This window comes from Branchiostoma belcheri, unplaced genomic scaffold (genome assembly GCF_001625305.1).
Source record: "Branchiostoma belcheri isolate BF01 breed outbred unplaced genomic scaffold, Haploidv18h27 scaffold62, whole genome shotgun sequence".
NCBI lineage: Eukaryota > Metazoa > Chordata > Leptocardii > Amphioxiformes > Branchiostomatidae > Branchiostoma > Branchiostoma belcheri.
The window spans coordinates 775,790-801,009 of record NW_017804265.1 but is presented as its reverse complement, the minus strand read 5'-3'; the positions used below and the strand labels follow the sequence as shown (position 1 = coordinate 801,009).

General features: G+C 43.0%; 4 protein-coding genes across 4 annotated transcripts; all 4 read left to right on the top strand.

Annotated features, from left to right (window-relative positions):
* Positions 1 to 183: 183 nt before the first annotated feature.
* On the top strand, positions 184 to 7,261 carry LOC109483029. The gene is made up of 12 exons (XM_019785984.1): positions 184 to 259; positions 962 to 1,057; positions 1,433 to 1,558; positions 2,034 to 2,243; positions 2,646 to 2,897; positions 3,113 to 3,436; positions 3,624 to 3,667; positions 3,955 to 3,988; positions 4,632 to 4,879; positions 5,241 to 5,774; positions 6,137 to 6,278; positions 7,019 to 7,261. Exons 1-12 carry the CDS (start codon positions 247 to 249, stop codon positions 7,210 to 7,212), a joined length of 2,217 nt encoding a protein of 738 aa, XP_019641543.1. The 5' UTR covers positions 184 to 246; the 3' UTR covers positions 7,213 to 7,261.
* A 1,684-nt stretch (positions 7,262 to 8,945) lies between these two features.
* On the top strand, positions 8,946 to 18,073 carry LOC109483127 (protein FAM151A-like). The gene is made up of 13 exons (XM_019786124.1): positions 8,946 to 9,340; positions 10,662 to 10,781; positions 11,348 to 11,546; positions 12,927 to 13,096; positions 13,388 to 13,550; positions 14,025 to 14,142; positions 14,411 to 14,558; positions 14,759 to 14,955; positions 15,185 to 15,761; positions 16,111 to 16,295; positions 16,733 to 16,856; positions 17,030 to 17,148; positions 17,698 to 18,073. The coding sequence occupies exons 1-13, from the start codon at positions 9,157 to 9,159 to the stop codon at positions 17,902 to 17,904; spliced, it is 2,511 nt and encodes an 836-aa protein (XP_019641683.1). The 5' UTR covers positions 8,946 to 9,156; the 3' UTR covers positions 17,905 to 18,073.
* A 1,499-nt stretch (positions 18,074 to 19,572) lies between these two features.
* Positions 19,573 to 20,799, top strand: LOC109483083 (potassium channel subfamily K member 10-like). The gene has a single exon (XM_019786047.1). The coding sequence runs from the start codon at positions 19,575 to 19,577 to the stop codon at positions 20,646 to 20,648; it is 1,074 nt and encodes a 357-aa protein (XP_019641606.1). The 5' UTR covers positions 19,573 to 19,574; the 3' UTR covers positions 20,649 to 20,799.
* Positions 20,800 to 23,668: 2,869 nt separating this feature from the next.
* On the top strand, positions 23,669 to 25,214 carry LOC109483103 (proline-rich protein 2-like). Its single transcript, XM_019786093.1, has 2 exons — positions 23,669 to 23,758; positions 24,286 to 25,214. The coding sequence occupies exons 1-2, from the start codon at positions 23,711 to 23,713 to the stop codon at positions 24,913 to 24,915; spliced, it is 678 nt and encodes a 225-aa protein (XP_019641652.1). The 5' UTR covers positions 23,669 to 23,710; the 3' UTR covers positions 24,916 to 25,214.
* The last annotated feature ends 6 nt before the right edge of the window (positions 25,215 to 25,220 follow it).

The following is a 25,220-nucleotide window of genomic DNA, read 5'->3' as shown; positions in this document are numbered from 1 at the left end:
TGTAGGTATCATTTCTCATAATGTGGCACGATATACATGCACGTTTGTGAAAAGGGAATCGTTTCTATTGACATTTGCGAAAATGAAAGCCTCGAGTAGAGGTGACGTCATATCGAAACCAAGCTCAGCACTTTCGACCAATCAGAGACGAGAAACACGTATATTTCACCTCTGACCTCGACATCTCTCCCGCCGTACGTGTGTGGGAGGAAGCAAAGTTACCCAGCTAAAAAGGTGGCAGAAAAGATGGAAACAACAGGTATTTCGAGCCTTTATTCACGTTATTCCTACAAGTACACACGCACACTCTCCTTTTGTCTTATTTTTCGCCTCAAGTTGATTCCCTGGCCGTGCAAATGCATTGATTCGTGCGACCAAAACTTGTCAGTTTCACCTATGGTTTCACCAGTGTGTGTTTTGTGTGTAACTTTCAAAACCAAACTTCCGCATTTAGAAACCGTTTTGTGCATGGCCTCTTTGGTTCTGAACATTTTAATGTAATCCACTCAAACCACTACAAACTATGTTCATTTTTGATGAATGGCTAGATGTAATTTCTATTTACAATTTTTCTGGATGTGACCCATCTTTTTTTTTCCCCAGGACGAAACATAACATACACCCGTCATTTTGACATCAACGCTTTGTTCGTACAAATTGGCTTATATACTTAAGTAACTGTTGAGCAATCTTTCTGTTGTTTACAGTAATGTTTATTGTCTACTTTTGAAAATCGTGCCTTCTACATTGTCTTAATTAGCTATGAAATTTGCTTTCACTTTTAATTGTAACTTACTTTCAGTTTCAGTGTCACCAGGGAGGATTATGGGGTCAATCATGTACTTATTAACATCTTTAAAAAAATTTTAAGTCCCCTTTTCTCTTAGAGTACCGGGCCAGCATAAAAAAAAAGTTAATCAGATAGTATATTTGTTAATAACATACATGTGCATATTTGCAGGTATGATGACTGCTCTACAAGCTTGTCTAAGGATGTTATATGGAACCCTGCTCCTCTTGAGCCTGTGCTGTAGTGCCCAGGGGCTGGATGTAAAAGGTATGTTTATTTGTTCATCTATTAGGATTTAGGATTGAAAGCTCATTATTTGCTTACCACAATTGATTTTATCTATGTTAGCTGTGATGATAGTCACTTCACATTCATCTAGAAACCTCTCATTGCAGAAAAAATGGCAACATTAAGTTCTGCACATCAAAAGGTGCTGGGCTTGACCTTTCACCTTTTTTTTGGTGACAAGGCTAGTGACCTTGACCTCTCATTTAAAAATTATGACCTTGACCTGCCACCTTTCTGTGCATCAAAAGGTACTGGCTTTGACCTTTCACCTTTGTGTGACATTAGGCTTGACTAAGTCTGTGACTAATACTACTGTAAGACAGGGTTGTTTTGACCTTGACATATTATCCCAAGGTTACGAGGGTGGAACAGCACTGCTGCCGCTCAGCAGTTTTCCCCAGTTTGACAGCGGCAAGGACTTGTATCTTGTCATCGTTCGGGAAAGCGGGGACGTGACACGGGTTCTCGAGTGGACAACAAGTAGGTAATGTTATTGTGGAATGAACAGGGGGCTTGCATGTATACATTGTAGCCATGTAATTTATACCTTGAGCAATTGATGCATTCTACAGATAGCCTAATGATGTCTTAAATTTAGCATAATTTAGTCCGCCTGCTAAATCTAATGTTAAGTAGTGTGTAGCTGAATTGTACAGTATATTTCACAGTATATTGCAGTTAGCCTTAAATTGTAGTCCAATAAGGACCAGTTTTCTTAGCCCCACTCATCTGATTTGTTAAACGGCAACCCCCAAAAAAACGTTTCAGGTTTGCCGTTACAAATTGGATGGCACCCAGGCTACAGTTTTCTTATCCAAATACTGATTGCACTTCATGTCATCAATGAAATTTGAAATTGAACTCAGTTTCCTGATGATCGTTCCATTTGAATTTAGTCAGGGTCATCAAGGACATTATGACTTATTGTGTTACACCCTTTTCCTTGATTAACCAGGAACTTTGCTGTGGACAGCAGGGATACTAATACCCCAGTTTGAAGGTAGGATGTCCCTGATACATGCAGGAGGCCCTGGTCAGCGGCCAGGGCTGCCCAATGCTGTCCAAATCAGGAACACGAGACCAGGTGACTCTGTGACAGACGGCTACTTCCAGTTTCGACAACCAGGTGGTTCACAAGGACAAGAAATGGGCTTAACTGTCTTTGGTAAGCAGGGGTTTTACCTTTGCATTGGAAGGGTTGGTGGAAAAACCTGTCCAGTCTGGACTGTCTTGGGGGGGGGGCAGAAAAACCTGTCCAGTCTGAATAAAGGGTTTGCATGGGGGTTCCTGTATTGGTGGTTATGTGTTTGATAGTCTTTGTCCCTAAACTACTTTCTTTTTTTCCTCATTCCGATTTTCTATTGTCTTTCACTTTCATACTGATCTTTCATTCTTGAATTACTTTCATACCATATACTATAGCCATACCAAACAATTTTCAAATTCAATGTTAGGGAATGATTTTAAGAATCTAACCTTAGTAATTTCATTCTTTCATGAGAAGTTTTGTGTTATCTGTTTTTTTAATTACTCATGTTATGTTTGTTTTGTGCGTTCTTCATGTCAGCTATCACTGTAACAGCCTCACCCAACCCAGCAACCATTGGTCAGCAGGCAACACTTACCTGTTCTGTGGATGGCGGCCGCCCTGACAGTTTTTCCTGGACCCGCGATGGCCAAGCCATTCCTGGGACCCAAAACACACATGGAAATCTGATTGCTACGTTCACTGTTGGACCAGACAGTGGTGGAAGTTATGTCTGTGAAGTGAGTGGGAGTATTGGACAAGGACAGAAAAGCATTATGCTTCAAACTGACTGTAAGTAACAGAGTTACTAGATTTTGCAAATGTTACCTTTCAATTTCTAGCGTTCAAAGTATTGGTTTAGTAAATGACTGTAACTGTATCCGTATAGCTGATATAACTGCGCTTTGGTGGAACACATTACAGCTTCGCAGGCATGCGGCGTAGTGGCAGCTAGCTATATCAAACCAAACAAATGAAGAGTGATTGAAGTTTGATTGACATTTCAGCTACCATGACAACCACCACGGCCACACCTTTTTCTACACCACGTATAACGACAGCCTTCGCCTCCACCACAGCTCCACCGGTTTCATCCTCAGCAGTGGAGGCCTTTTCATCGGGGATGTTTTCAAAACCAAAAACAGTTATGCCCGCAAGTCAGACTCTAGGGGCGAAGACAGTACAACAACCCAACTTACCCAGGGATGGACAAGGTTTTGGAACAGGAAGCATAATTGCTTGTGTGTTTGGAGTGCTGATTCTGGTCCTGATAGCTATTATTGGAGGCTGCTTTTGGAAGAGGAGAAAGAAATCCAATCCAACATCAGAAGGTATGTGCTTAATACTGCTTTACTGATTGTCACTTAAGCAACCAACAGTCTGAAATTTCATGGAATGTTTTTGCTAAAAAGTGCAAAGTTATTAATGCCAACTTTTTATTCCTGTTGGTAAGGTTATAGGTACAGTTGTTGACATATATATATTATATAGCTTGAAGTTCATATTTTGTGCTTGCAGAACATGCAGTAAATGGAAATACATGTACAGGACAACAACAACCAGTAAGTCCAGTACTGTTCTTCACTTTAACATCCAATGTTAATTGCATTAACCTGTAAAGTGCTTTGTCAAATTACTTCTAAATAGTTTTACTTTTTTTGTAAAATTTGCACATTTCTTATAGCTTTATTTTGAATAAAAGTTGCCACTACATTTTTTCTAAAAAATAATCACACTCTTGGTTCAAATTAAAGCTCTTAAACTTTCAACTCATATTCACAATTACAAAAAAAATTAAAAGTTGATAACAGTTAACATTAATATTTTATGCACACTTGTTTTTTTGTAGATGATTTTACATCACGTCAATGAATTTGATACAGGTAGGTGGAAAGTCATTGAAAGTGTCTTTGCCAACTGAGCAGAAGACAACAGTTTTTCTGAGACTCTACATGTATTATTTTACACTTCTTCAAAACACTGACACTCTAACCAAATCGCCTTTCTTAAACTATTCTGTGATTGACTGTAATTTTGCTCGACTCTCTATGACTTGTATCTTGGTCCAATCTGTATGTTCATCAAAACTTAGGGTTTATGGAAAGGCCTGGGTGCCTTACCAGCCAGGCCACCTTGCCTGTCTACCTGTGCTGACTAAGACTTCAAAACTTGAAATATTTTATTGAATTTCCAAATCCCTAGTCAGAATCTACATTATCTAAAGATGAACACTGCTTGTTTCTATATAATAAATTGGCCAAAATGAGAACACTATAATGTCATATGTTTTGCGTGCCATTTCAAGTATTATAACTCACTGTCAACATGTCGCCAATGGCTTGTAACTTTAAAGTGGTGTGTCAAGAGGGACCGATTCATATGTATGATCAATCCTCCTACTAGTATTTTGTTCAGGTACAAGTGCTTCGATTACAGAAGTGACCACGAAAAATGTGAATATAAAAACTTCCACGAAAAAAATCAGGAATTACAGTATGCTATGATCCATTTTTTCTTCTTCTTCAGGTACAAGAGCACCGATCGACCCCCATCAGCTGTCCCTTCCCATCCAAGTCTCCTCCCTCCGTAGCTCTTACGAGGAGGAACAGAACACCATCAACTCCAGACGGCCCCTGCTGCCCAAGAAAAGGCCAACCCTTGATACAAGCGACCATCCTTCTCCACCTGGTCATCTTGATGAAGTTGAGGACGTATTGCTATCGACCCCTACACCTGCGAACTGTCTTCCTGACCAAAGTATCCATCTCAACGAGGTATCTGTATCCACAACAATGTTCAAGGGTTAGGTGTAACAAGTCATTTGGTGCAACACACCAGCTTCACAGGCACGTGGCGTGGCGGCAGCTGGCTACGTTACACCAAACACTTGTTACACCTAACCCTTGAACATTATGTCTAATGATAATGCCCCTACTGTACTTGGTGACAGCGAGTTCCACTCTGCGATAGTTCTAGGAAAGAAATGAGTTTTTGAACACCTCAATCCTTGGTTGATAACTCTGGTACTTGAAAACTTGTCTTGTTCTTTTCTGGGCTGGTATTAGGGAATTAGTAATTGGTACGTCCACCAGTTTCTATCATGCATAGTCTGGACATTTTTTGTCTGTCTTCTAGGTAGCATCATTGAACAATGGGGCAGCTGGTCCGCAGGCTTCAGATGACAACACAGATCCAAAAGCTGCGTCTTCTACAAGACCCGTCGAGAGATCTACTGAGCAACAATCCCCTACAAACACCCGACAGACATTCTCGGATGCCAGTAGGTCCGTGAGTTTGGACGAGTCGACCCCCACCGTGCCTCATAGTCTCTGCTCCGACCAACCCAACTCCAGGAGGTGCCCCTCGCTCCAAGACATGATAAGCTACAGCACCGGATCTGAAACCACGCAAAACAACATTCCAACGAATCTGACAAAGCTGTCTTCCAACGGGCAAAACAAAAAACCACAGCATCGACCAAAAAAGGCGACATCTAGCAGTAAAAGCACTCAGCCAAAAAGTGGGTCCTGTACAAGTTTGGAGACGAGGATGGAAGATACCATGGAGGAGAACAGCAGGGGTGGACAGGTCTCCAACCAAGAGGGACAGAAATCTAGATCTAGAGTCAGCGCTTCAGATGTACGAGAGCTAAGCCTGGGTGGTAACGAGGTACGTGAATCAAAGTTTTTTGTTCAATTAATTGATTTCACTAACTAGTTTACTAAGTTGATGCCATTATGATTTTGCTTTTTTTTGTCAGACACAGTTTTTTGCACTTACCAGTATACCATAGAGAAGAAATTCAGACACAGTTAAAAATGACTAGCCTCAACCGGGATATATTCAGAGTACAGTGTAGACCCAGGAGTTAGTCTCCTAGGAGAATGTTTGCAAACTGTACTCTCTAGTGAACCGACTCCCCTGGCATACTATCTGGCCAATTTCTACTCTTTTCAGCTACTTCCCAAACCTTGGTAGAGGTTACAAAGTGACTGCTAACTTTACCTAATATATGTCTTGCTTACTGACAGGTGGCTACCACAATTGACCAGATGATCAGGAAAGTCCTTGTCGATGAGGGACACTTGGACATCCCATACCACAAGTTTACTGAGCTGTGTTTGCAGCTGTACAACACACAGAACAACTGGAAAATCCTGGCAGACAGGCTTGGTGAGATACATTATTTTCTCTAAATACTTCTAATCATGAATTTTTCACTGCTCCCTTAAAGGAGGGCCTGCAATGGGGGGTAGTGATTACAAATTACGCAAAATTTTCGCCGCCAATTACGAATTACGTTAAAGTCTCAGAGCTGATTACGACTTTACGATTTGCGGCTAATGTCCTATTACGAATTACGTTGATTTTTGCGGAGGCTCCCTACGAATTACGAAGTCTAAAACGGCCTGATTACGCCTTACGAAAAAGGGCTTGCAGGCCCTCTTAAAGCTGCGACTGGACCTGTGACGTCACCACCGGTTATATTGGAACAGATTTAGATTTGAAGCGCGCATGCAAGGAAATCCGTGAATAGTTTCATCATGTTGGTAAGTCAATGAGTAAAGAGACTCCTTCTACACAGCCAAGCCTTTTATTCAGCCAACGTTTTGGTGACCGTCTGTCTGACCTTCCTCAAGGTGATTCTGACTGCATCTATAGAAGGACACCTAGTGCTGAAATGCAATGTGAACCAGTCAGATTTGCCCTGAGGAAGGTGACAGACAGTCACCAAAACGTCGGCTGAATAAAAGACTTAGCTGTGTAGAAAGAGTCTCTTTACTCATGCAATGAAAGTTTTAACATTTTTTTGTAGTTATAGCAGTAGTATAGTTGTGTAGTAGTATTTACTGTTAATAGTAGCTACAGTATATCAAAAGTAATTTTCTTGTCTCATATTTTCTTCTCCTCAGGACTAACGAATGGAGACATACTACTGATCGACAACTGCAGTACCCAACACAACCTCCTGGCGGCAGAGATTGTGTTGCGTCACTGGCAGCGAACATCGCGACAAGACAGAACCAACCCCTGTACCGTACACAACCTCAGGACCATCCTACAAGACATGGGGAGGGCAGACCTAGTGGACCTTCTGCAGAAATAATCAATTGTAGGTTGAATTTAGAGTTGCTGACTTCAAATGTTATATAAACTTCTAACTTCCAAAGTTAGAGTTGCTTTGCTAGCTTCAAGTGTTATATAGAAGTTATATAGAAGTTAGAGTTGCTTTATATGTTATACATGTATAAATCTGAAAGCTTTATTTAAAATACAGTGAAACCTAACCAAGCATCACCACCTAAATGTTTCTTTTTTGTCCATAGGCGCAGGAAGGACCTGACAAGAAGACCACTTGTCTAAGAAGACCACTTTACCTTGGTCCCCTGGATGGCCTTCTTAGGCAGGTTTGGCATCTACCTGACAATCTCTAAGCTTTATTCCAGGTCTGCTTTGAACACTTATTCAGATCTGTAAAATGTTGTTATTCTCCAAATTTCTCTGTAGTACTTGGCAATCTTGCTTCTGTGTCACATGTACATTGGGGTCTAAAATCTTGGGGGGGGGGGGTGTATACAATGCATATCAGGAAAGTCACACTTTTATCATTACTTTTATTAGCAATTATTCAAGTAACCACCACACTTAAAGCTTGTAAATACGGGCTGGTGTTTGAACACTTGAATGCTGATTTAAGAAACCAGGACAGAAACCAGATTCAGCCCTTGAAACAGCGCCGGCAGGTTGGGGCCCTCACTCTCCTGCACCGCATGTACAACCAGGATGCCCCAGCACCACTTATCAGCTTACTCCCGAACCCATACGTACACCGCCGTGAAACCCGCCTGTCAAGATCGCAACACAGCAACGCTCTGGAACCTGTTAAGTCATCCACAACATCACACAGAAGAACATTCCTACCAGCCACAGTACAGCTCTGGAACTCCCTCCCACAGGACATTGTAGCTCTAAAGGACAGACACAAATTTAAGAGCAGTGTAAACCGTCACCTCAGTGGTATTGGACAGCGCCCTTGTGACAGCTGCTAAGCTGAGTCTGACATTGCATAGATAAAAAAAAAAGAGTAACAAAGTGAGCTACTATGCAAAGCCAAGTGAAACTATGCAAGGTAAAAAAATTGAACTTCATATTATGATTGAAATATAGTTGCTGTATATTTTTAAGAATTTGACTTGAATTATTATTAATGTATAGATTGTCTGTAAATAATTTTATAAAAGTCTTTATTGTATAAAGCACATAACAGTTAAGTTGCTGAAATATTTCAAGAACAAGGGATTATGACTATGCTGTCTTAACCATGGATTACGTCAAACAAAATAGTCAACAAATATTTTTTTTTTATGATTTGATAGGAAAGACGTTTAATGTGTACGTTGAAGATACATTGTACATTTCAGGTGTGTTCAAAGTTTAATTCTGTATTCATATATTTCTATTGTATACATCCTTCAAACTGATAAATAAGGGTGAGGAAAGAAACAATTTGAAATTAAACTCTGTCTATGGGTCGCGAATTGGATCTTCTGTGGCCGGGATCTTCTCTGGTATACTATCCCTTTTTTATTTCGGCCAATTTCTACTACTAGTATTTTTCCAGCGATAGTTACAACGCATTACGTAGAATTAAAGCGCGAATTACGCTCTACGCAAAATGCGCCGATTACTCTAGTACTTGAATTAGAGCGGTCCGTCTACGCTCAGAAAAGGGCATGCAGGCCCCCTCTGAGGTCAATAACTGTACGAGCAAAGTTCGTTATGACGCTACGTACGTGCTACATTAATGAGTTACTCAACTCGCTAATGTGGCATAAAGCAAACAACTTCTAACCTCCGTACGGGTGCTGACCTAAAGGTGAACACTTCCACACAACCTCAGTCGCCTTCTGAGTGAAGTCCTTCGTTGTGAGCGAAGAAAGCCTAAACCCTCCCCGGCGCTTGGGACCTGGTTTGGCGGCTCGAAACGCTCTCAGCGCCGAAGAGATAGTCTCTGAGCTCACGGCGATCTGGTTACCAGGCTAACCTAACCATGGAGTACGACAAGGATGGGTTTAAGGCCGAAACCATCCCAAAACGGAGAAACGATTTCTGCTGGGTTGGAGTGCTCGCTTTTATTTTCCTGGTGGTCGGGTTGGCCGTGATCGTGACGCTGTTCCTGTTACCGGCGGCGCCCCTGGTTCTACCTGACGACGTTCCGACAGGTGTGCCAAAAGGTGAGGTCCTTAATTTAGGCCAAGACGCTGGTTAAGACTGTAGTTTTCTAGGCAAGATGTGGTCCACATATCATTCTAAGATATACTAGAAAATGGTCTTATACGTATATCCCCGTTAATGTTGGTGAAGACGTTGTTAGTCTTCTAGGCAAAATATCAAAACGTTGAATAGTTTTCTAGGCAAAATGTGGGCCACATATTCTAAAATATACTTGTCTAGTAGATGGTCTTACATGTATATCACCTTACTACTCTATGACACACTGATGATAAACTATGGCTTATACTAATACAAGTACACAGTAATGTGGGTTAGTGGGTTGGGGAGGGGGTATATACGATACCAATAATGGGAACATTTTAATGCCATTGTTTTAAACGTTAGATAAATGTAACTCCGTGAATGCGTAAGAAATGATCTTGCCATATTCAGATGTTCTGTGTTCTCCCAAAATTCCAGCAACACTAAAGAAACTTTCAAGACTATGCGCTGTATCCAAGTAGAAGCTCTATAAATTATGTGGACTACTAATGTATGTATTAAAACTGACTTGTATACTGTAGGACGGTGCTTTAAATCTAGGCATAGCCTAAGGAAGTGTTCAATCTGACGTTTTGAGATGGACCCTCGAAGATAGACGCAAAATCATTTTCTTCGGAGCATCCTGATAAGTTTTGATAAGTTCCAACGATGTTGGAAATCTGAACATATCTGGCGTTACGTCCTTTAAAACCTACACTGGGTAAATATTAACTAACCAACGAATAGGGATTGCTAACAGTGGCACGTGTTTGTAGATCTTTTACTTTGTAAGGTAATCAGTAACCACTTATACGTGTGCTCTGCGTAAGAAGAAACAAGCTTAATGGATCACATCGTATACATGTATGCAGATGTCAGTGTCTGTCGTGTGACCTTAACAGGGCGTTTAAACTTGACAGCCCATCCTAATTCTAACCAATGAGAGAGTGACAATTAGACGTTCGACCAATGAGAGAGTGCCTGCATGTCCGTCGAATATTTCATTCTTTTATGTCTTGATTGTTGCGTTTCTAAGTTCTGACAGAGGTGGGTGGGGCTATGTGTTCAGTCTATTTATATTGTGATTTATAACACATGTAACAAGTAAGCACAATGGCGTTGAACGTGAGTTCTTTGCATCGTTTGTATGATAGAATGATTGGGAATTTTTAGTGCTTTAAGTAAGAGAAAAAGAATTTTCACCACAGATTTAAATTTAAGTCAGATAAGTACCGAAGCGATCATTCTCCTAACAAACCATATAATTGTCCGATATTTAACTGATAATTTTTTTTATAGTTATATATTCCCCGGATGTGAGCCCGCTGGTCTACTACGGTGTCGAGAACCATGACGCTTTGGAGGTCACGTGGTCCCATGGGGTCAACAGCAAGGTCATGTTGACTGAAGCATTAGCTGGTAGGTTATAAAGACATACGGAAGCTCAGTTCTCTTTATTAATTCAAAACAAAGTTAACGATAGGCATGTGCGATAAACGCTGTATATAGGATTCATAATTTAGCATTCAATCTCTAGATCTGATCCTGAATGAAAAAGATAGAAAGGTGGCCATGGTTACCGCAGAATGACCTTAAGGTCAAGTTGCATTGGAAGGAACAAAATGTTGATTTGGGCGGAGAAATTCACACTAAAAACAATTCACAAAAAAGACTTCACACAAACATCAATTTTACAGAGGAATTTAATCACCGGTTTCGTATTATTACCTCCATGAAAAATGGAAGTACGTATTGCTTTTGGTGTGTCTGTGTGTGTGTCTGTGTTTCCGCACATTTGTAGTCAGCATAACTTCGGAACGCGTACGCCTTTATGGAGTGTGATGATATTTGATATGTAGATAAGTGGTAGGAAGACAAAGGTCAAGGTTAAATATGGGCCTCCTGGTGACTGACCTTGTTATCATTGTTATTTTATTCATTATATTATGTCCACCAAATAATGAAAAAAAATTGTACATTCACAGGCGACGTAATGATGCTTGAGGTTGACGTAACCCTCCGAGGCTACGGTACGCATGCGCAGTCGGATGTTCCAGTGGCAGCCCACCCACCCCTGACAGACAGTGACGTCACTGTTGAAGAATGGCTGGAAGCCGCGCTGAGGACAGACAAGGGCATCAAACTAGACTTTAAGTCACTAGAAGCGGTAGCCCCAGCCTTAAGGTAAGAGTAGATAAATGATATGTATATGTATGAAACAGCATTGTGTACACACTTTATCATTCCGATGTGTTTAGACGAAGCATGTACTGGCCGCACTTTTTAAACATCTGTATGTAATTTGTGTATTTGCACTTTTGTTATTGTCCCTGCTTTATATGAGCCTTTGGCCTGTAGCAAAGAATAAATAAATCAATATAGTATAGACAAATTTATATTCCTTACAACCATAAGGAACTTTAACCATACAGTTACCTACATGTAACTGTATGGTTCTTATGGGATCACTACCAGGTCAAATGCAAGTAGCCATAAATGAAGTCGACACTTGGGCTAAGTCCTACAGTATGGCAGCAAACGTAGGAAAAACCAAAGACATGGTTATTAGCTGTCGTAGGGAGTCTGTGATTCCCCCTCCACTCACGCTCAACGGAGAGACTATAGAGAGAGTTCCTGCATTCAAACTTCTAGGGGTGATCGTCAGTAACGACCTGTCGTGGGGTGCACACGTTGAATACATGTTGTCCAAGGTCCGACCTCGCCTTCACTACTTGCGACTGTCCAAACGAGCGGGGCTTCCAGTAGACGTTCTGTTACAAATTTACAAGACATTTGTCAGACCAGTGCTGGAATACGGATCACCAGTGTGGGGAGGGTTACCTCGCGGGTTGGCTGACGAGCTCGAGAAAGTACAGAAAATCTGCTGCAGAATCATTGGAATTCCTTCCGGTCAACTGCCGACCCTGGAGGAGCGGAGACGTGAGGCATCCGTACGTGAACTCAGGAGGGTGATGGCGGATGACTCTCACCCTTGCCAGCAGTTCCTTGAGCCGGGTAGATGGACAACCTACCAACTACGCCGTCAGACTTCCAGCTAAAAGATACCACTTAGCCGTACAGAGAGACATAGACAATCATTTATCCCCAGATCACTCAACATCTTGCAGCAGTGAGGGACACTATAGACTTTTTAAAATCTGAAGGACACTATAGACTTTTATAAAAAATTTTATTGCCTCCTTGTATTTGTATTCTTAAGTTGTTCCACTCAATTATTGTCTATATTTTAATGTGTTATCGATATTTTATACAATACGTCATTATCGGATATTTCTTTTAACACTAAATCTTTTTAACGCTAAAATGTTACAATTGTTATTATTAATATGGAATTACATGTGACTTGCAACACAATTCAGGCTGTTTCAGCCTGCAATGTTGTTTTGATGAATAAAGTTTCAAGTTTCAAAATGTACCAAAAAGGAAAGAAAGTTGAAAGTACTTGCTTAGCCCAGTAGGGCAAAAATGTACATACAATGAATGTCTTTCTAATGCTAATGCTATCATTAATTGACGTGACGTGTATTCCTTATGTTTTGTTAGAATGTTACAGAGCCACAAACATCATATGAAGCGCCCCCTGTGGATTAACGCTGACATTGCACCGGGCCCGAACGCCGGACAAAAAGAAGTGCACATCCCTGCGTCAGAGTTCCTCTCAACCGTCAACCAACTCTTTCCCAACTGCACCCTGTCTCTTGGCTGGACAACCGGTAAGAGTCATACCTAGTCTCCACCAGACAAGCTACGCGGCTTAAAAACAGTAAATCTTAAAAACAGTAAAAGCAGTAAAATTTAGCCAGATAATGAGAATAATTGGCCAGGGGAGTTTCAAAATGATCTTCGAGCAGATCTTTGGGTAGGTGTAATACAGTATCATATTGGCAAGACAGGATCAGGCCAGGCAGTATTTACGCCACACATTATGCTTCGGGTGGCCAATATAGACCCCCAATATGAACCTTTTTGCATGCCTAAGCATGGATTCTTTTCCTCTCCACCAGGCTTCTACCACGATGGAGACAACGAGGGTTACACGAGAGAGATGGTTGAAGCGATGCACGCCGTTACTAAGGACCTACGTCAGCCGGTGACGTTTCCCGTCAGGTTCTCCCTGGTTGGACAGTCGCTGGAAAACTTGCAATGGCTACTGGACCAGTCAGACAGGTAAAGTCAACACTGAATTTAATTCAACACATGTCTAGTCTAAGGTTCGCATAGGGGTTTTAAAGGCACCATGACGTGAGAATCTTGAACATCTGACTCGTCCTGATATGCCCTGGCGGTTTGACCAGACCTTCCACCTATGCCAATCAACCAACAGCAATGGCCTACCGGCTTGCGATCCGCTGCGTCAACTCTGATTGGTCTGCCGACCCCAGCCAATCACGTCGCCGCCTACGGTCAAGAAGCAACGTGATTGGCCGGTATCTTTCCAACTAAAATCAGGAAGGCTTCGCAACTGATTGGATAATGGCTGGCATAGCTATTACAAATCGCAAAAAAAAAACGCGAGTAGGGCGATCGCATACCCGTATGCTCGAGGGAAATGTACTCAAATCTGTTCCAGTTTGTAGCGCATAATTTTCACACCATGGCAACGAGTTTTAGAACTTAACCGGAAGCTTAATCATTTTGTAGGTATTCCCTTACGCTGTGGACGTCGACTATGACAGGCGACGCACACAGACTGTACGACCTGGTCCGCCTTCGTAAAGCCGTCTCTCCGTCACGGATATACTACGACCTTCCCAAACAGGTGATATACTGGTAACGTAACGTAACGTAACGTACCATTTTTTCCGAAGCTGTCGCCAGGGATATGTACTATGTAATCATGGTATGAAACATGAAACACTGTGTAATACCATAGTAAGTTACATAATACAATCATAGAGTAATAATCCATTCTCCTATGTAGTTCAATTATGTAATCACCTATGTTAAGATATTATATATGTCCAATACATTAACAGAAACCCGGCACTTTCCGAAAGTCTGAAAGCTACAAATTCGTGTGTTCACAGCAAAGAGAGGACTTGAAAGAAGCCGCCAAAAACAACGTGACCGGCCTTAACCCGTTGTTCTTCTTTCCCGTTGCACGACGGGATGGCCTGCTACTCACGTGGTCAGGAAGGACCAATAGCAGGGCAGCATTGCAAGAAGCCATTCTCTGTAAGGATTCTGCTAAATGCTCTCTTCCTTTTGAATTTCGAGCTACTAGAATTCTTTGGGTACCTGAGGTAAAGATTTACACGACGTGAGTCTCTTCACTGCACGCGAGGTTGACTGGAATTCTTGACACCACTATTTCCTTCGCATCAAGAAAGTGACAGTTCACATATGTAAAACATGTTAAACATGTCTTCCCACAGCTAAATCCAACATAGTAGAAGGAGACGTCATCCTCCGTGGTCACGGGACCGAACGCCAAACCAACGAGCCAATCATGGCGCGTCCTCCAGACAGCGACAGTGACGTCACGTTCGAAGAGTGGTTCGAAAACATCATGGCGGCCGAGCATGACGTAGTCCCGAAGCTGGACTTCTGGAGCGCAGACGCAGTAGTGCCGGTGGGTTATGCATTGTTAAGTCGCGGGTATGTAAAGTAGTACGGACAAAAATCCTTGGTTGAAAGTCTTTTTTCGAGAGACATTCAGGTTTTTAATTAAGCCTGACAGTTTTCAATACCTACCCAGTTACTTGAGTATCAGTTATGTTGTGTATCTCATTGCCTGGATGTCTAACATTCATCGACGTACAATCATCAATGATGCTTATATGTTTATCTTTATTCCATAGGTTATGAATGTACTAAAGAGCCACATTTCCCACATCGACTTTCCCATCATCATCAGCTGCCGTCCACTTGGCACACCGGGTAGCAACATCGAACCCCTCGACCCTTATTTAGTCTACCCTACCATATATAGCTTCTTCCCGCCAGGCGTTAGCTCAGCCGTCTCATTCGTCAACGTTACCCCGGCAACCGGGTTTCCCCAGCAGTTAGCTGAAGATGCGCATGCGCTGGCACGTGACATGCTTCGCGAACCAATCAGCTTTACCCTCAGGACTGACGTAATCGAGACGTCAATACCTACCGTAAAATGGCTACTCGGTCAGTCCGATTCTTATGGGTTGACAGTGGCGTCGCCAGAACCGATTTCCCCTGTCATTCGTAGCGAATTCGACTGGGGAAAACTTATCTATGATGGTCCAAGAGATGTTATCGATGCCTTGAGAGAAGGCGCGGGAACGGGAGGGGGTTTGGTCAACTTTTTCCAGTCAACCTACAGAATCGACGGACGCGACGGACTTAACATCAGGTGGGCCCATGGAGTCAACGACTTTCAGGCTTACCACCAACAAGCCATTCATGGTAAGCAGTTATAAATTTTCCCAGACTTAACCAAAGACTTTTTGTATATTTGGGAGTCAGAACCTTGTGACTCTCTAGTGCAGAAGAATTTTTGAGATTGAAATGTCGGAAAGTACTTTTATGAGTACGCCTGCAGAAAGGTTTTCCCGAGGGTCCCCAGGAATTTCACTTAGCAGGGATGTGGGCATAGATGTGTGTCAGCAACATTCCAGAGCTGTGAGACATTCCTGTAGACATTCCATGCTTGTCGACAAAAGTCCTGTACAATTCCTAACATTCTTGCAAACTGCACAGAATACTGTATCCCCCTGAGGCGTCGCCAAAAATTATGATGGTATCTGCTCTACAGGGCACCCTGTTCTGATGGTTGAAGCTGATGTCAACATCCGGGAGGACAAAGTTCCCGTCATGTCCGACCAGAGGGCAGGAAACGGAAGTGACGCATACCCTCTGGACGATTGGCTTCGTCTGGCCCCTTACTTCGGCATCATGCTGGAGTTTCACAGTGTGGAGGCCCTCATTCCATCCCTAAAGGTAGAATGTGATTTTTTTTCTTGAAAAATTCTCTACATGTCGTCAGACAAATAGCAATCCTATGCTCAGTCAATGACATAGTGGATCATTATACTTAACTTCTCAATCCTTTATTCTGTTACGTTGTTTCAATGTCATTTTGTGATTTTGTCTCGCTTATTGTAGATGCATATAACCGTTATGGTCTTTAAGCATGTATTTTGTTGGCATTACGTGCTGTATAAAAAGTCATTATCGTAATATGTACAACACATCTCATACTAGTACTATGTAATACAAAATGAGTCATAAGTTTTAGACATAATATAAGCTATAGTTTTAGACTATTACCTTTTAACATGTAGATTTTTAAGTTATTTAGTACTCTGTTACTTAGTTGTACATGTAACTTAGTTGTTGCCATACCATTTCTAATGAGTATTTCTTGGTTGTCGAAGGTTCTTCAGAATAAAGCCAGTGACTTGAGACTACCAGTGATGTTGAAGGGAGAACTTCCCGGTCTCTTTACCAAGGAGACTTTTATTGACCCTATCTTAGACATGTACCCACACGTCTCCATCGGTAAGTTTCATCTCTTCCTGTTGGGTTACAATGGTCTAAATTGAAAGAGCTAACTCTTTTTTTTACAAAACATGAAGTCTATGTTTGGTTTCTTGTTCCATACGTTGTTTAAAAATGTATGAGATTGGTTCAAATATCCTCACTTGAGTTTCTTCTTCTTTTGTGAACGACAGTTATCGAGATGAAACCTGATGACATGTCGGACGGATACTCTCGTTCCCAAGTTGAGGAGGTTGCCCGGATGTGCGCCAACCTGACGCAGATCGTGGTGCTGAGCGTGGATGCCAGATATGTACGTACATCATCTCGCGAGACCTCACGAGATAGACAGTCAGACCTTCAATTTACGTTGTTAAAATTGATCGCGATCCCAATGCAACAAGATGCCTGCCCATGAAATATAAAATATAAAACATAACAGACATGTCTCGATCTTATGGTATTGGTACGTCCCGGGGGGTTGAGCTGTACGTGGGTTTGTGTGTTTGCCTGAACGGAGTAGGTTGACAGCAGGTGGGTGGGGAAGATTGACAGGCAGAACGACAGGTCTGAAGGTTAGGCACAGGGAATGGGGTGAACGTGATAGTAGGTTGACAGAACGTGGGTGGGAAAGATTGACGGACAGGATGTTAGGAGATCAAAGGCCTGAAACAGGAAATTGTGTGAACTTGAAAGTGACGAAAACAAAACCCCAAAACATACTTCTTGGAAGTCTGAAATCTCTCATTTCTTAGTCTTGGTTTTATAGATACTGGATCAAAAACCCTCTGGGGCAAAAAGCTTGTTAAGCATGTCTTAAACAAAATCTTGTTAAACATGTTTTTTGTGTGTGTTATTGTAGGTGCGTGGATCCTGGGACAACCTGAGTTGGTTACTCAGCCAGTCTCCGCTCTACCATCTCTACATCTGGGCGGGTTGGCCGGAACCGGAAACGTACCAGCTTGACGTCACAGACCTGGTGTTCGTCAGGAACAGCTTCGACCGCAGCAAGGTGTACTATGACGTCACGCCTGACGTCATGGAGAAATTCAAGATGGCGCTGAATTAAACATATATGACACTAGGTTGGTTTTATGGATATTTACTGAAACTGAGACGCTTCGTCGTTAAAATTTCAAAAGAAAAGCTATTTAACGATAACAATTAAAATTTTTGTGCTGAGTGTGTCGAGACTCATATAAGTTGCAAAATTGATAACATTTCAAAGGTTATTGTAGCTAATTAGTTCCTCATATATGTACTTAATGGGGCGAGCTTAGTACGTTTTGCAGTTTGGTATCGCCATGCCAGTTTAGTTTTGCAATTCTATTGTGTACTTAAATTGTCCATGATTAGGACGCAAACAGATACTTTCTGGATTAAATATTGACTTATAACATGGAATGTGCATTTGGCTACAATTTCATATAGCTTGTTTAACAGTTGGATGGAAGTAACTTGTCATGCAAAGTTAGTTTTAAGAGAAACCGAACTTTATTTCGCCCGTGATGATATTGCGTGCTGTTGTGACGCCTGTCAGACAGACCCTTGACGTGTCCTTGTCGCATTGGGGATCAGCTAGATTAACCTTTCCTGTGTTAGAAAGCTTAAAATTGGGCTTTTCTGTTCAATTCGTGACACTGAGAGGGTTAATGGATTAACCTTATCCCGCATGGGATATGCCGCACTACTTTGGTTGTCTTTTTTTCACTATTCCCAATGTCATATAATGTACGTAACGATCTATTGACAATGGTGGAGGGGGGGGGGGCTAATAATGCCCCGACCCGAGGTGTATATGGTGAGATAATCCCTGGTCAGGTGCGATGACCACCAAATAAACCACCGAGTGAAACGAGGTGGTTTATGAGGTAGTTATCGCACCCGACCAGGGATTATCTCACCATAAACACCGAGGATAAGGCGGGGCATTAATTAACGCTATTATTATCCTATCGTAAGTTATTTGACCCCAAATTTCTTTACAAAATACCTCCGTTGCCGAAAAAAATCGTGAAAAAAACTGTTACGAAAAAAATATGTTACGTGAAACAAGACTGTGTGGACAGAAAAACATAGTCTCCACCAGACTCTTTTGCAGGCTGAATAAATAGTAGAGATCGGCAAAGGGGGAAATCATTGGCCAGAGGAGTTGGCCGGCCATAGAGGGTCCAGCTTGCGTGCAGACTACCTTAATATAGTGGCCCAAGAAAGGGCTATAGAAATTGGCACGGTCACAGTCACTATGCACGGAAAGCCGTGGGAAGGACTTTCATTAACTTTTAATGCGATGTAGGTTAATGAGTCTACCACTACTTTGCATGCGTAGGACTGCTAATTATGTACAGACGACTGGCTACCTTGAAGAAGAAGTTCCATTAACAACCGTAATACACGCAAATGACATTTTTCTAATGGATTACTACGGTACTAATGGCTTGATAAGGATTAACGTGGGCAATTCAAACGGACAGGGCTCGTCTTTTTTCCTTTGTTGTTTGCCACCAAATAAATTATTGATATTAATGATAGAAAATATAATTTGGTTATATGAATGCTGATTGCACGAAGGTAGTGGCAGAACCAACCTTTGACAAGGATCTAAAGAAAGACAGCCTTTTCGACGTACGCATTTCGGTAACAAGGCAGGTTTATTTTGTACGACATACGTACGGTCGTCGCAAGAACGTCCGGACTTGAGTGTTGAGAGCAACGTCTTAAACTGTTGAATCAACCGCTATGGGGATTCCAAAACGGGCCACCGTGATCTTCGTGCTTGTTTTCCTGGCATATAACATGCTCGGAGCGGGCATTTTTATGACGCTGGAGTACGAGGGAGAAGAACAACTGAGAGACGACGTTTTCAACATGGGAGAAGCCTTGGATGACCTTGTCTGCACCGCGTTAGGCTACGGGGCCGACTGTGCCGACAAACCGGCTTTCACCAACGCTACAAACACCTCGCTCGCGCTTCAGAGGGCCGAAGACGCTTTCAAAGAACGGATCCAAGCCCTGGCCAACTCGAGCACAGCATGGAGCGAAAAGGACATCCCAGGAATCATTATGACTGAAAGAGAACTCCGCACGCTGGTGTGTCGCGTCATCAACATCACAGAAAGGGCGGTGAGGCATGGACTGGACCCGCGGAGCACGAGAGACAGCAGCTCGCCGCGCGACTGGGGCACGTTAGCGGGGACCATGTACTTCTGCATGACCGTCCTGACGACCATCGGATACGGACATATCTCTCCGTCAAGTGAAGCTGGAAGGATGGTCTGTATCATCTACGGATTCTTCGGCGTGCCCCTGACGATCGCGTTCCTGTCTCTCCTCGGCGAGGGGATGAGGGAGATACAGGAGCGGGCGACGGTGACGGCTCTGCGGCGAGTGGGTCGCTTGGGCCCCGACGCCATGCGGAGGGCCATCGGTGGACTGTTTCTCGTGCTCGGTACCACATTGTTCGTGTTCGTACCGGCTGCTGTGTTTAGTGTTAACGAGGGTTGGTCCTACGTGGAGTCCCTGTACTACACGTTTGTAACGCTAAGTACAATCGGATTCGGTGATTATTTGGCAGGAAGAAAGAGGGGGGTTGAGTACAGCATTGCCTACCAGGCCTTCAAGGGTTTTTGGTTGTACAGTGGTCTAGCGTTTGTAGCTGGCTTGTTCTTGACCATGACACAGGGGGTTAATCAAGCTAGGGTAAGAATGGAGCAGCAAATAGATGTACCGCGTGTGAAGGGGCTCGCTGGTAAGATGGGCGGGAGTAAGGTAGGTGCTCTGACGGACACCACAGCGCTGCCTTCTGTGGGGTGACCGAAACGGTACGATCACATTTCGCCGTAGCTCGTTGCACGACTTTTTTGTCCAGACTATGTATATGCATGTTGTACAAAATGACTAAAAAACTGGTGGACGTACCGACTACTAAGTACCTAATACCAGCACAGAAAAGAAACAAGAAATAGCCATGGTACCAGACTTATCAACCAAGGATTGAGGTGTTAAAAAATTCATTCTTTCCTAGAACTATCGCAGAGTGGAACTCGCTGTCACCAAGTACAAGTAAGGGCATTATCATTACATAGCTTTAAACAATAGATGTTCAAGGTTAGGTGTAACAAGTCGTTCGGTGTCATGTAGCAAGCTGCCGCCGGGCCGCGTGCCTTTGAAGCTGGTGTGTTACGCCGAAGGGCGGTTATAGCGACTATACAGATACAGAAGCTGGCGTGTTACGCCGAAGGGCGGTTATAGCGACTATACAGATACAGAAGCTGGTGTGTTATGCCGAGGGGCGGTTATACCGGCTATACAGATACAGAAGCTGGTGTGTTACGCCGAAGGGCGGTTATACCGGCTATACAGATACAGATATTCGGTGTCGTATGCTTTTTTAAGCAGGATGTGACGTCGACAGAACCAAACACCGAAAAGTATCTAAGACAGCCTTTTTTCATAACAAGCCTTTAAGTTTACAATTTATTTATGTAAAGCAGTACAGATGCACGATTGTTTAGAATATCATACGTTTGAGAACGTACAGCGAATATGCCTGGGCTATTATTAGATCCTTAATACAGCATGTATGGCAAGAAGTCGGGCTTAGAAACTTGCAATATAGCTGAATGCTGCTTTCTTAATATTAATATCAGAAGTTCAGTCTGTACTCATATGTACCTTTGCATCTGTTTACCTGTACTTAGCCGATAGGCATGAATGTACAATAAATAAAGCTTATCTAACTATATTTCATTGTCATTGACGACATTTTTTTTAACATTTAACTTCAGTAATATAAAAAAAAACTAGGTGTTGGGTCAAGATCACTGCCACAACAGGCTGGGCCCAACAAGCTAATACAAATGACACAACCGTCTTACTTCTATAGTCTGTAACTCGATAGCCTGGTATCCAGTCTGATCGTGGTCGGGGCCGTAAGAGCTCTGTCCCGCCCACCTCACATAGGTTTCCCCATGTGTATTTCACGAGAGATTGATTAGCCCTCCACGAACATATATCGTGTTGGGGGGAAATCAAATCCCCAAGCATACTGTGATGATTAGCGTAACACTCCTACCGGGACGGTCTGTTGCTCTGGGCGGGGGAAGCTATTAGAGCCCCCGAAGACACAACCTGCCTGAACACCCCAATACCCCCAATCACGATCAGACTGGATACCAGGCTAGTAAATCGTAGAAGACCTACGTATGTTCGTGCAAGTATCTGACGCAAGACCAGGCGTCCGTGGCAGACCGTACCATCGCTACAATAAGTAAGTAAACGGCGGATCTAGTGGCGACTCGTACCTTCCACCGTGCCTTATAACGGATCTAGTAACGCACCGTACCATTCACTAAGATAAAATGTGTATTTAAGATCGTTTATCAGGTCATGATCAACAGAACGCACTGCGCCAGCCTGAAAACATTTTTTTCTTTAGTCCAGCATTTCATGACTAGACATGGCGACGGCACACTCAAGTTATATCAACTTATTTTATGCCGTCACCAACGCAGATAGAGGGCAAATACGGAACAGGACAATACTCATTTTCACCTGAGTCAAGTGAGGAAAGTCGTGTAATATAAAGTGCCTTTCCCAAGGACATGCCACTGATCCCAAGGACACAAGATCGGTGGCGTGTCAGGACTCGAACCCGGTACCTCTTGGTTCCGAGTCGAGAACTCTGCCGCTACGCCACACTACCAATTGTTTCTGTTGAAAGTCTGGTCAACATTGCATCAGAAACATAATAGTCATGACCATGGCTAACCAGTAAACTAGTAGCCTGGTTACCAAACCTATTATAGCTCCCGAGTCCTACATCCTATTTGCGGAGAGGATGTAGGACTCGGGAGCTATAATAGGTTTGGTAACCAGGCTAGTAAACTAGTAATATTTGCCTCGGCATTTTTCTTAAGATGCAAAAATACGTTGCTACTTGTGGAATTTTTATTGTTGTTGCAATCGTTGTTACGCATACTACTATTACTTTTTGTGCTTTTTGGTATACATGTATGCCACATGTATTTTTAATGATGATGATATGATATGAATCTTGATTGCATATTGATATTCCTGTCTAGACGGACAAAATGCACACGTGACCGTATGTGCTTTAACGAGTGTGGCTTTTCTCTCGGTGACGTGTGTGAGTAGTGCGCATGCACGAACTGAATGCTTCGGGTACAACAGGTGTTTATAGTTGGACATGATAAATACTTTTTATATCCGTATCTTTATCAAAGTGAATGGTACTGCCTGTTTCTAGATCCGCTATTTCACACGGCGAAAGGTACGAACCATTACTAGATTAATAGTTTATTTACCGTTAGGCCATGTTGATTTGATTATATGGATGACATCCGCGTGCGCATGAATTTTTCGTCCATTTCCTAAAAAAAGAAAAGAAAAAAAGTTTTCGACCATACTGTAAATCGTACAAATGAGCGAATATATGTCGTATGTTGTAAAAAAAGTATTGGAAAATGATACTTATGTCATAGAATGCCAAAATCAATTCAGGAAAAGAAGAAAATGTGAAGAAATGAAAATGAAGAGTATATTATTGTTCGCCACACCATACTCTGTCATCTGTTCAACCTTGATGACCACGTAGATTTCATAACGGAGGAAACTTTTTTGCCAAACTCTTTTTATTCGCTCGTGTCAGTTTTGGGGTTCCCAGGGGGTGTTATCCATATAATCAAATCCACATGGCCTTACGGTAGTGGGTACCTGGCACGGTGTTCCAAGGGCAAATGGACTTTGGTAAGCTTGCGTCAGATACTTGCACCAACATCCGTCCGTCTTGTACAGGTTACAGAGTATATAATTAAGACTTTTCTGCCGCCTTGTATCACTGATCTCGACTCAACATGAAGTGGCTCGTGGCCCTAGCAGCAGCTGCTGTTCTCGTATCAGCGGTAAGTTTTGTCTTTTTTTTCGTCACTTAAGAAATATATTTTTAAAGCAGTAACTTAAGAAATATTTCCAAAAAAATTGTAGAGATTACTCCGGAAAAAACTTTCCCTTTTTTTGTCACTCTGGGTTAGAAAATATATTCCCAGGTGGACTTGTCATATATAATGCCTGTAAAATAGATCCTAAAGTTATGGCTTAGTTTTATGGGTATCTATTTGCAGTTGTATAATCCTATATGAAATTTCCATGATTTCTAGTTGCAATTTGTCTAAGCTCTACAATATACATTGCTAAGTCATTATATAGGTTTTCTTGTCCTGGTTGGGACTTCAAAAAAATTCTATGACATTTTGTCAACATATCTTTTTATGGCCTTAAGTCAGATATTTGTCCACAGATTCTTTTTTCAAACAGGTCTAGGAAACTGCCATTGTATTCTTGTAGACAAAACGAGCTAGAGCCGAGGGATGTTATAAATAATGGTTGAGTGACTATAACTTATAAGGTTTTCTTTCTTTGGCCCTAAAAGGTGGCCGCTCGTCCTGTCAAAAGGCAGTTTCGACCCCCTGGCCCGGACGGCTTCCACCATCCCCCGCCTCCTGACGGCACCCGGCCTCCACCACCCGAGGGCACCAGGCCTCCACCGCCCGAGGGCACCAGGCCTCCACGCCCGGATGGATTCCACCACCCTCCACCTCCTGACGGTACCAGGCCTCCACCGCCCGAGGGCACGAGGCCTCCACCGCCCGAGGGCACGAGGCCTCCACCTCCCGAGGGCACCAAGCCTCCACCGCCTGAGGGCACCAGGCCTCCACGCCCGCCGCCCAGCAAAAGGCAGTTCCAACCCCCTCGCCCGGATGGATTCCGTCCGGATGGATTCCGCCCGGATGGATTCCACCACCATCCCCCTCCCGAGGGCACCAGGCCTCCACCACCCGAGGGCACCAGGCCTCCACCAATCATCGACGGATTTGCCTTGACCCGACCTCCACCTCCCGAAGGCACAAAGCCTCCACCTCCCGATGGAACCAGGCCTCCACCGCCCGAGGGCACTCGGCCTCCACCACCCGAGGGCACCAGGCCTCCACCACCCGAGGGCACCAGGCCTCCACCGCCCGAGGGCACCCGGCCTCCACGCCCGCCGCCCAGCTGGCAGTAAAGAATGATTCAAATAAATTGTACTGCACAATATCTTAGTGTGTATTTCTTTAATGATCTTCAATCCATCCACATAACAATTCAGGTATCTTTTATTAGTAACTCGGTACAACAGAAACTTCACTAAAGTTGGTCACAGAAGCGAGATTCGAAGTTACGAAAATTTTATGATTCAGACTTCACTCAAGATCTGCTTGGAGATTACTGGTTCATATATGCAAGAAATAACACAGTCAATCAGATAAAACAAGCACTGTATAGTTTGACTATGAACATGACCGAAAATTATGGGCAGGGGGTAGGGCT